The sequence below is a fragment of the Halichoerus grypus genome, chromosome 9 (genome assembly GCF_964656455.1).
Source record: "Halichoerus grypus chromosome 9, mHalGry1.hap1.1, whole genome shotgun sequence".
NCBI classification, from domain to species: domain Eukaryota; kingdom Metazoa; phylum Chordata; class Mammalia; order Carnivora; family Phocidae; genus Halichoerus; species Halichoerus grypus.
The window spans coordinates 73,175,558-73,187,597 of NC_135720.1; the positions used below are offsets into that span (position 1 = coordinate 73,175,558).

General features: G+C 40.5%; 1 protein-coding gene and 1 pseudogene across 1 annotated transcript in view; both read right to left on the reverse strand.

Annotated features, from left to right (window-relative positions):
- Positions 1–12,040, reverse strand: part of MRAP2 (melanocortin 2 receptor accessory protein 2) — a 43,257-nt gene that overhangs the window by 10,579 nt on the left and 20,638 nt on the right. The window contains exons 2-3 of the mRNA XM_036101003.2: positions 11,402–11,535; positions 3,187–3,286 (exon numbers count right to left, since the gene is read on the reverse strand). Of these exons, the coding sequence (XP_035956896.1) occupies positions 3,187–3,286; positions 11,402–11,528 (227 nt within the window). The 5' untranslated portion in view covers positions 11,529–11,535. The remainder of the gene's footprint in view (positions 1–3,186; positions 3,287–11,401; positions 11,536–12,040) is intronic.
- Positions 5,266–6,837, reverse strand: LOC118541386 (14-3-3 protein zeta/delta pseudogene; annotated as a pseudogene).

A 12,040-nucleotide genomic window follows, 5' to 3' on the forward strand; every position in this document is an offset into this window, starting at 1 on the left:
CCTTTACAATAATCCTAGGAGGCAGATACTATTTTATTTTTATAAAGGCAGAATCTCAAGCAAAGAGAAGTTAAGGATCCAGCCCAAAGTCTCAGTAAGTCAATCTGGAAATGTTTGACTCCAGAGCCCATGCATGGTCCAGGATGTGATAGAAGGAAACGAATGTGATTGGTTGCTAGAATCTTTAGTTCAGGAGAAGGAAGAGATTAAAAATTACCAATATGAGATCATTTCGTGTAGTGGTTAATAACAAGGAGCTTCAGAGTCAAAGAGGCTTTAGTTTGAGACCTGGACCAACATTTGTTTTTACCTGTGAGACCACAGACAAGTGATACATTTTTCTCATCTGTAAAGTTGGAATGCTTACAGGATTTACTTCATCTTCCTGTGAGGACTTAGTGAGATTATACATATGAAGTGATTAGTAGACTCTAGCAGATGGTAAATATTAAAAAAAAAAAAAAGTGCTTATTATTCTCAATGATTTATCATTCTTTCCTCCATGCCTAATTATCACATGGAGAAGCTTAAATTGGTTGTTTTATATTAAAGTTGACTGAGTGGAAAAAATAATGTCTCTTTTAGAGAAAATTTCTGCCAAATAAATGTCAACCTTACTAAGATCTAAAAACCTTTTTAGCTGATTTTGCCTCATGTCTGTTTCTTTCAGTTTTCTATTATGATATAGTGCAACCAAATGCCATATCTTATACTGCTTCAGACTCCAAAAAGCATTTACAACATGGCCCTGAGGGCTGATTCATTATTTTATTAAAGTCAAAAAAGGTTAGACTTTCTCCTTAACCTCATTAAAAGTATAGAGTTACAATAACCACTGTTCCTTCATTGAGATTATTCAGAACCACCACCAAAAGAAAAACCATCTAGCGGTAGGACTGAACTGCCGATTGAAAGACTGGAAATACAAGCCTCAGCTACCCAGGGTCACCATGACATATTAAGGAAATGTATCAGTTAGGGCTCCAGAGAAACAAAAACAACAGGAGTGTGTGTGCGCGTGCGTCTAACTACTGAGAGAGAGAGAGAGATTTATTTTAAGGAATTGGTTCATGTGATTGCAGAGGCTAGCAGCAAGTCCAAAATCTGCCAGGTAAGCGGGCAAGCTGGAGCCCCAGGGAAGAGTTGCAGAGTGAGACTGTGGGCAATCTTCTGCCAGAATTCCTTTTCGCCTGAGAGACGTCATTCTCTTTCAAGGAAGGCCTTCCAATGATTGGATGAAACCTACTTGCATTATGGAGGATGATCTACTTTACTCAGAGTCTACTGATTTAAATGTTATCTCATTAAAAAAAAATAAGCACAGAAACACTTAGAATAAGATTTGATCAAATATCTGGGTATCATGGCCTCAGCAAGTTGATGCATAAAATTCATCATGACCCAAAGTCATGTTTTATTTGGGGGTAGGGTGTTCTCAAGCATAAAGATCACCTGCATCCTGTAACAAGCAAACACATCCCAATAGTCCTGCGAAAATCCATCTGTCCCTTTGAAGAAAAGGAAGGTAATAGTGCTGTTATTCCCTGACCACTCTATAAGATGTTGCCGAATCTGAGTCTGTCCTCTGCTTTTCTTACCACTGTTGCAACCCACACCGTATCTTCAAGTTCCCTGGGCCAGTATAATATAGAAGCAAAGGCATGTACAGATTCTATGAGGACACAGAAGAAAGGGAAGGTCCCTGTCTTTTTAGTGGCTTTTTAGTGGCTAGTAAAGAGATTCTCAAGCAGATGTCTCCATAGGCTTCAATAAGATGTTATTTTCCTTTCATTTAAAATGTGTTTAATTTTTTTTTCTACACCTTAATGTCTGAAAATAGCTCAGTGAAGAGCAGAACTGCTCCCTTCATCCGGGAACTTGTTAAGAGTGTGCAAGTGCAGGCCGAAGCCTGAACAACAGCCGCTGGAGAGAGCATGATGAGATGTAACAACGAGAATCCTGTTGCCCGGCTATGAGGAGTAAGAGACCGACCCGATGTAAAACGGTAGGATTCGCGCTTCACGTCTTCCATTCACTCTCCCGTGTCGCCCTCCGTCATTCCACGGGCTGCCGTGTGCTCTGTGCCCTAGAGAACTGACCTCTGATGGAGACTGGCTGCAGCCTACTGTGCCACTGTGCTCAGCCAGTGGAGAGCAATGGTGAGAGGTGGAAGGAAGAAGGAAAACAAGGACTTGGTATTTATTTTGAGGCTCCCTCCCTGAGAGGGCCCATCGGGCTAGCTGTGTCCCTCAACCCGGAGTCACAGCTCCTTTCAGCCACCCGTTCCACAGGACTCCTGGGTCCCCTTCAGATCTAGGGTGGTTACCTGCTCCTCAGTGTTGCTAGCCCGGGGCAGGGGGCGAGGGGGGTCCTGCACTTTCAGTCAGGCTATCCTCTCATCTGGCCACAACTCGTGCAAAAGCTCTTCCAATTACCTAATATGAGTGTGTTCTCTCTGCTGGCTGGAACTGACTAAAAAGGTATTCCACATGTTATTTCTTGCTTTGTCTGAAGAGTTGGGATAATAAAAATCCTCGAAAACATTTCTGAGTTTTTTGCAATTCACGACTGAACAGATACCTTCTGATGTTACTCAATGTTCTTTAAGCGCCGTGTAATAATTTCCTCATAAATCCAAGGCCCAACACAAATGTTCTTTATCCTGCCCCGAGAATTACATAATCCTTGGTGTTTCTCTTTTTATCCTAGTTTCAAGGAAGCTCAGTGTTGAACTCACTGTTTATTGTCAATAATTAATTCAACTGAGTACCCAGTTATAACTATTTCTCTGCTCCTTGAAATGTTTTTTTTTAAAACTGGTTTTCATCCCATTTTGCTACTGTCTTTTTTTTCCCCCCACTGGTTTTGGTCTTGTGAGTCATCTAAATTCTTTTGGGAGTAAGGAGAAAATACATCCTAATTAATAAACATTTCAAAATAAAAATCAGGCCTAGATCAGTGTGAAACCTAGGTTCACAAGGGTCCTCTTGAAAACAAGCCCCAGAGGCAAGAGGCAGAGTGCCAGGAAGAAGGTGGATCCCACCCAAAGGCAACTGGGTCCAGGCAGTAAATCCGTAACCAGCCCCTTTTTTCCACCATTGGAAGCAACCCCAGCCCTGGATAGTATGTCTGTTTATTTAGTTCCCCAAGGGGCTTAATAGATATTTAGGAAAGACCCAAACTTACTCTTGGTGTGGCGCTCCTGTCTTTGTCAGCAAAGTCAGCACAAAAAACATGAAAATCACGAAGACAGCGAGACCAACCCAAAATCCAATCACAATGGAATCTGTAAACAGTTAATACTGGGATTAGTACTTCACAGCAGTTTAAAACTTGAACATTCAAGAATCTGAGTGTTTTGTTACCCGAAATAAGAGAAGAAAGTCGACAATCTGATAAGACAATCTTGACCCATTAGTCAACTGGGGGCAGGTAAGATGTAGGGAATGAGGGTGAGGGAAGAGCCTGCATGCCTCCAGGTTTCTGTCTCAGATAGCTTTGAGAAACTTTGGCCTTATTGATTCGTGGTTTCCATATCTTAATGAAGGAACCCAGGACAGAGGGTAGACCATCTAGGTCCTTAAGATTCCACTGAAGTTTCCTGAGTTAGAAAATATCCTTTTTAGCAGAGACTGCAATGTGAAATTTAAAATAAATTCTGGGGGTGCCTAGCTGGCTCAGTTGGTAGAGTATGCAACTCTTGCTGTCAAGGTCATGAGTTCAAGCCCCATGTTGGGGGTGGAGCCTACTTAATTAAAATGAATTTTAATTCAAAGGAACCCAATTTTGTATTTTCACTTACATTCATGCAGGAATAACTCAAGTCCTCATTACTTCTTGAGAACATACAAATAACCTCCTGCGTGCTCTCCCTGTCTTCTACCTTTCCTCTGTCTCATCCCTGGATGAAACTACTTTATGACAACTCTGTTAATATTGCTGCTTTATAAAAAAAACTCTTCGGCAAAGCAAAAACAAAACAAACAAAAAAACTCTTTGGCAAAACTAGGCTTGACCTTTTCCAAATTAAAAGAGATTCCATAAGTAAAGCACTTTCTAGAATGTCTGGCATCTGAGAAAAATGTGCCTCATATTTGCCAGCTATTATGGTTAAAATTAGCATCAGTTTCTCCCAGTTCACCTATACTTTAAAACCCATGTTTCCAAGTAGACAAGGGAACACTGTGTGCCTGTATTTGCCTTAACTCTTAGCCATAACTTCCTAAGATCCACACCTTTTCAGGGGCTCTTACCCTCACCTGGTTGGAACAACTTTCCCCAACATAGAGCTAATGAAAGTGTATCCATCCTTCAAGGCCCATTCCTTACACCATCTCCCTCACAAAGCCTGGACTAATTTCCCTAACTGTTGTGTTTTCTCCCTCCTTTGAACCCCGTGACATGTTTATGCTTCTCTACATGGGCCCTTCCTTGATCCTATCTTGGGTAATAATCACAAGTGGATGTCCTTGGGACAGGGATGACACTGGATTGTCTACACAGGCTGGCACATACATTATAGGGTCTTAAATCTGGGGGAGGCACCAAAGTTGAATTATTTTACATTTTCTTTTTTTTAAGTTTTTTAAATTTAAATTCAGTTAATTAACATATAGTATATTATTAGTTTCAGAGGTAGAGTTTAGTGATCCATCAGTTGTATATAACACCCAGTGCTCATTACATCAAGTGCCCTCCTTAATGCCCATCACCCCATCCACCTCCCCTCCAACAACCCTATTTTTTCCCTATGGTTAAGAGTCTCTTATGGTTTGTCTCCCTCTCTGATTTAGTCTTACTTTATTTTTCCCTCCCTTTTCCTATGATCCCCTGTTTTGTTTCTTAAATTCCACATATGAGTGAAATCATATGATAACTGTCTTTCTCTGACTGACTTATTTCACTTATCATAATACCCTCTAGTTCCATCCATGTCATTGTAAATGGCAAGATTTCATTTTTTTTTTTTTTTTTTTTGATGGCGGAGTAATATCCCATTGTATCTCTAGACCACATCTTTTTTTTTTTCATTCATAAAACTTTTATTCCACTTACATGAACTTAAAAACGTGTTAACAATTATGCTTGGATTGTTCATGAAAACTTCATAAGACATTAAACAAAGCTAGCCATCATCTCAAGTTATTTCCCTGTTAACTATTTTTACAGCACATGCATGTTAGGCAAGTATCAAAAAAAAAAAATCACAAAAGCAAAAAAAAAAAAAAAAACCCCAAAACAAAACCAAAAAACCCCTAAAAAATGTTAAATACATGGGATTTTTATTTTGCTGCTGTACTTGATATACATAAAGTAATGGATATCAAGCAATTCATTTTTACTGCGTCTTTACTTGTACATTTGTTCTTAGGTTGCCTAAAACATTTAAATACAAATAAAAGGAGTGTAGCAAAAATAATGAGAGCAAACAGCAGGTAACTTTACAAATAATGGAATGTGAACCGTTTCTGCCCTTATCCAGAGTAAATTGGGTCACAATTAAAGGAACACTTCTGCAACTGTAGTCAAAGGTGTGCACATTGAGAGTATTCCACAGATACTCATGGTTCAATACGTAATATCCACAGAATACCCATTTCTACTACAGCCTTATAAGTGCTCCAAACCTTAAAGTACCCACAAAAACTACACCTGTATCTGGAACCAATTATCCCTTTTATTCCCCACCAGGGCAAACCAATATGTAGGCAGTTTTCTTTGCTTAGACATGGAAGCAGTTTTAACACTGGCCCTTGTGAAGCCACATGTACCAAAAGTACTATGCCAAACATTTATAACTAGTATAAAAATTCCACATCCCCATATTGGCCACCTCAAGATGAAACAGATAACTCCCTAAATGTTAACTGGCTCTACTCCCCTAATATTCAACATAAAAACCACATGGGAAATATAGAAATTCAAATAGAAGTAACATAAACCTGTCATAAATCGTAAACAAAAAACTATTTGTGGGACAGCATGGATGACAAATGGTCTACTGTGTAAATTTTAGAATGAGGCAGACAAAAGTTGGAAGGCCGGTTAATTTTCCCCTCCTTCTCCTGCTTCAGCTTCGTCTCCTTGGGTGTCCAATATTCACAATGTCAAGTTGTCTCTCAGTAATTGCATTATTAGCGTGCTGTCTTTGTAGGACTCTTCACTTAATGTATCAAGTTCAGCAATGGCTTCATCAAAAGCTGTCTTTGCAAGAGAGCAAGCTTTCTCCGGGGAGTTCAGAATTTTGTAATAGAACACAGAGAAGTTAAGGGCCAGACCCAATCTAATAGGATGTGTTGGTTGCATTTCCTTTTTGCTGATTTCAAAAGCTTCTTGGTATGCTTGTTGTGACTGATCCACAATCCCTTTCTTGTCATCAACAGCAGCAACCTCGGCCAAGTAACGGTAGTAGTCTCCTTTCATTTTCAAATAGAAGACTTTGCTCTCTGCTTGTGAAGCATTGGGGATCAAAAACTTTTCCAAAAGAGACAGTACATCATTGCAGATATCTCTTAGCTCGGTCTCAATTTTCTCTCTGTATTCTCGAGCCATCTGCTATTTTTTCTCAGCACCTTCCGTCTTTTGCTCAATACTTGAGACGACCCTCCAAGATGACCTACGGGCTCCTACAACATTTTTATAAGCAACTGAGAGAAGATTCCTCTCCTCATTGGATAATTCAGCTCCTTGCTCAGTTACAGACTTCATGCAGCCTGCCATGTCTTCATATCGCTCAGCCTGCTCGGCCAGTTTGGCCTTCTGCACCAGCTCATTTTTATCCATGACTGGATGTTCTGTGTCTGGAGTGGGTGGCGGCGGACGGACGGGGGCTCAGCAGTCCCCACATCTTCTTTATTCATTCATCTGTCAATGGACATCTGGGCTCTTTCCATATTTTGGCGATTGTGGACATTGCTGCTATAAACATTGGGGTACAGCTGCCCCTTCAGATCACTATATTTGTATCCTTTGGGTAAATACCCAGTAGTGCAATTGCTGGGTCATAGGGTAGCTCTATTTTCAACTTCTTGAGGAATCTTCACACTGTTTTCCAGAGTAGCTGCACCAGCTTGCATTCCCACCAACAGTGTAGGAGGGTTCCCCTTTCTCCGCATCCTCGCCAATGAGATACCACCTCACACCAGTCAGAATGGCTAAAAATATTTTATATTTTCTGATCTATTCTAAGTTTACCTACATGACATTACAGTGAGAATGCTTAGAAATTAAAAAAAACAAAAACACATTAAGTTTTAAAAAAACACATTAAATGTGTTTAAATGCAAAGCATTATTCTAATTAAATTATGTATTGCCCTTTTTCTGAAGTTAAGAAATCAGATTAGCAATTTACTCTGAATAATTCATATTTCATTCTACATATATGATTGCCCTGAAGTTAATTTTTATTCAACAATGTTTATTCAGTGCTCTGGACACAGAACTAACGTATCTTTCCTTGGATTAAAAATGCCAAAAAAATAGAAACTGTAGACTTTGCCCTGAAGCCTAAAAATGACAAAAGGACAAATACCAAAGAAACACATGGACACAAATGCAACCAACATGCAGTAATAACATCTCAGTTGGGGGAGCGCAGCCTGTGAAGCCCCACCGTACAGATGATGACAGTCCAGCATGCTGTACTTCATCAACTGCTGCATAGAAAAGCAAATTCTAAAAGTATATGCAAGAATTATATTGAAGTTCTCAGTTGAGAATTTAATCTAGTCATGTTGATTCACATTGGAAGGTGTTCGCATTAGGACAGCTTTCACACTGCAAACATGGCTGGATCCCCATCAGTCTCTCACTTCTCTAGCTCAGGGTGGGCAGGGAGGGAGGAGGGGTGCCTTTAACCCAGCCTAGTTCCTTCTCTCTGCCTTTCTAGTGCCCCAGGGAGCTGATCAAAAGGCAGCAATAATGTGGGGCATGAGAAGGTCATGGCCCTCCCTTGAAGTCACAGGGGAGCAGACTAGGGAGGATCAGGGCTATGGTTAGAACTTGAGAATGCCAGTGATCCAACAGCATTTCCAAATGCTTCCTTAAAGACACGGCATCTACATTTCCTATCACAATATGCTTTAAGTGGCTCTGTTTATTCACATTCCTCTTCAAACGGAATTTTGCTTCCTCTAATTATTTCCATTAGTTTTCCTCTACCTCAGCCTCTGCCACATGGCCTGACCCTAGGGCACTTTCTTACCCAGAGCCCCTTTCGGGGAATATCAGAGATTCCCATCTCATCCCAGGAATATCCAAACGCTCTTGCAGTTTTATTTATATACCAAGTTTCACGGACATGGGCATGGCAGTCAAACAGGGAAAGCAGAGCCCCTGGCCCTCTCCAAAGCACCCTTCCCTGAGAAGGATTCAAAATAAAGGTTTATAGAGAGTGAAACTCCAATGACGCCAGTTGGTTAAGGAAACCAAGAGAAGCCTTCCAAAGGTGTTTCTAACAGAGCCCAGCAGCCACTTCTGTCCTGTCTAGGAACTGTACAATTTAGAGATCATTATAGTAAAGGGGTAGAGTAAATTGCCAAGGGGAATTCTAAATGGAATGTGTCATAATAAAATAACTTCCCTTCAACCTGACTGTTAATAAATGGAATGAAACAGAGCAGAAAGCTGACGGCATGGCTTTTACTGGTGTGATCCTGTTTCTCCATGATTATCTCTTCTCCTCTAGGGTCAGACTAGGGCCAACTACCCCAATGTCGGCCTCACTGAAATAAATTCCTTTCTTGTTCCACCAGCACTCATCTCCCTGCCTTTGGATTTTGTCAGCTGCAAGTGGCCAAACCTGGTCTGTTTAGGACCCCCAGAGCCTGGTGCTCTTGGAGCCCTGCGCCCCTCCTACCAAACTTCCATCTCCTAGTTTCTCCCTGGCAGGGATTTAATTGCATACTTCCCCAGCTGCTGCCTAACGGTCTGGCTTCTAATCAGGCTGCATCTAGGTAGGTGCCGACCACAATCTTCCCCTTGGGGACACAGGCAGGTCTTGACACACCCTCAAATACTGGGAACCACTAAGAACAAAGAAATTTGCTTTGACAATCATAAAAGTTCAAGAGGCAACTAGGAGCCCAGGGTAGGCTGAATGACAAGGTCGATCTCCTACACAAGACCACTCAAAACTGGGAGAGGTAGCTGTTTTCTCTAATGCACAGAAACCAGCACAGAGAGTCAAGGGAAATGAAGAAATAGAGGAATATATTTCAAGCTAAAGAACAAGATAAATCTCCAAAACCAGATCTTAATGAAATAGATATAAGCAATTTACCTGACAGAGAGTTCAAAATAATAGTCATAAACATAGAGGGCAAGCTTCTTGACATCGGTCTTCACAATGATTTTTTGGATTTGATACAAAAAGCAAAGGCAACGGAAACAAAATAAATAAGTGGGACTACATCAAACTAAAAAGCTTCTGCAGAGCAAAGGAAAGCACCAACAAAAGGAAAAGGAGAAAATATTTGCAAAGCACATATCTGAGAAGAGGTTAATATCTAAAATATATAAGGAATCCATACAATTTAATACCAAAAAGCAACCCAATTAAAAAGTGGGCAAAAGACCTGAATAGATATTTCCCAAAGACATCCAAATGGCCAAGAGGCACATGAAAATGTGCTCACCATCACTAATCATCAGGGAAATGCAAATCAAAACCTCAGCGAGATACCACCTCATCCCTGTTTGGACATCTATTATCAAAAAAGACAAGAGATAAAAAATGGTGGTGAGGATGTGGAAAAAAGGGAATCATGGTGCACTGCTGGTAGAAATGTAAACTGGTACAGCCACCATGATAAATAGTATGGAGTTTCCTCAAAAAAGTAAAAATAGAACTACCTGTGATCCAGCATTCTCAGTTCTGGATATATATCCAAAGGAAACAAAACCATTATCTTGAAGAGATATCTATACTCCCACATTCACTGCAGCATTATTCACAATAGCTAAGGCATGGAAACCACCTAAGTGTCCATCACTTACATAGATGCACACACACACAGACACACTAAAATAGTAGTTGGCCTTTAAAAAGAAGGAAATCTTGTCATTTGTGACAACATGGGCGAACCTGGAGGGCATTATGCTATGTGAAATAAGAACCAAAAAAAAAGTCAAACTGATAGAAACAGAGAGTAGAAAATTGGTTGCCAGGGACTGGGGGTGGGGAAAACGGAGAGGTTGGTAAAAGGTACAAACTTTCAGTTATAAGAGGAATAAGGCCTGAGGATCTAACATATAACATGGTCAGTATAGTTGACAATATGTATTATATAACTGAAATCTGTGGGAGTAGAACTTAAATCTTCTCACCAAAAAATAAATAAATGAAGGGAAATATCTGAGTGATGAGTATGTCGATTAACTCGATGGAGGGAATCCGTTCACAATGTATATGTGTATCAAATCATCACTTTGTACCCTTTAAATATATTACAATTTTGTCAATTATACCTCAAGAAAGCTGAACAAAGTTTAGAAAGCCTTCCTTACAAGGGAGCAGCAGGTGAATGTGGGGGATCATGAACACCAACACACATCAGAGTGGCAGCACCCAGGAAATACTAAAAGAGCAAAGGCATTTCCTTTGCCATATTTGCATCTCCATTTCTAATCTTTCTTTTAGTTCCTAAGGTGTCCCATAAAGCTGAACCAGTTAAGAACCTAACATTTTTATCACGCTATGGATATTCATTCTGAAACAACCAAACATCTCTGGGATATTTATTGGGTAACCACAATAGGACCTGGGAATGGGCAGTAGTTCCTGGAAGACAGATGCTTCGTGCTGACCAGGAGCATGCAGTTATGACTCGAGTTGGACAGTAACCTTGCACAGAATTGTATTTCCTTGCTTTGTGCTGGATTATTAATCACTCCAATAACATGAAGCACAATTTATGCCTACCATGCAGAATTAGGAATGGTTGCAGGCTATTCCAGTCCATCATTATGAATGCACACAGATAGACTGCTCTCTACAGCCCCAGAAACCCAGCAGGGCTGAAAGGATGCAGTTGACCATGAGATACAAAAGAAGGTTCTTCAAATAATAGCTCCAGACTTTCCTTTTGTACATATTTTTGATGGTCCAAATGTTCACACAGTTTGGGAGAGCTGGAATGATTAATACTTTAAAAAGAATCTCAGTTTGAGAATGACATTGACTCAGGGTCCCCCACTAAGGGAATCTTTCAAGTTCTTTGTCACTCATGTAATACCATCCCTGAGCAGTCAGCCTATGTTTGGAAGGGGGTGTTTTCTGGGACTTGGGGGATACAGAACAGAGTTGTGTAAAAAGAATGTTCAGGAAAATTAATCACTGGGGATTTCACAGGTTAAGACAAATACATTATGTTTACAATGGGGAACTATATAAGACTTACATTTATGAGCCTTCAGTCCTTCAAAGGAAACTGGTCCAATCTCATAATATTCATATTCCCAGGTGTAATCAGAATTAGGTGCAGATTGCTGGGACGTTCTGTTAGAGATTAATCTCTGGGCAGACATCTTCACCCTGCACAAACGGAGAAAGGCAAGTGTAGAGCCTGTTAATTCATCCTCAACTGCACAGATACTCTACCTGCTCTTGACCACATTCAGAAGTTCAGAAGGCAAAGGCATCAGTGAGGTCCCATCCACTAGGTCAGGGTGAGGTCCTCAATGGCTGCCTATACTTCACACCAAGTGGCCATTGTTTCCTTTGATCTCTCTGCTAGACTGTAATGTTTTTTAAAATCAGACACCATGTCTTCTTTTGTTGCTGTCCCCCAGGACTTAACCCAGTGCCTGGCACATAACCAACTTTCAATAACTGATAAATGAAGGAAGAGAAGAAGGGAGAGAGTATATCAAAGTCTCTGAGCTTACAACTTCAGCCCCACCACCTATACCTGTGTGAATATGCAGAGTCTACAGAGAATAAATAAAATCAGTACCGGAAGTGAACTTGCACAGTATACATATATGGAGCACCTGCTGTGCAAAAATAAAGACAAGCATCCAAAGGCTAATGAAGTGGG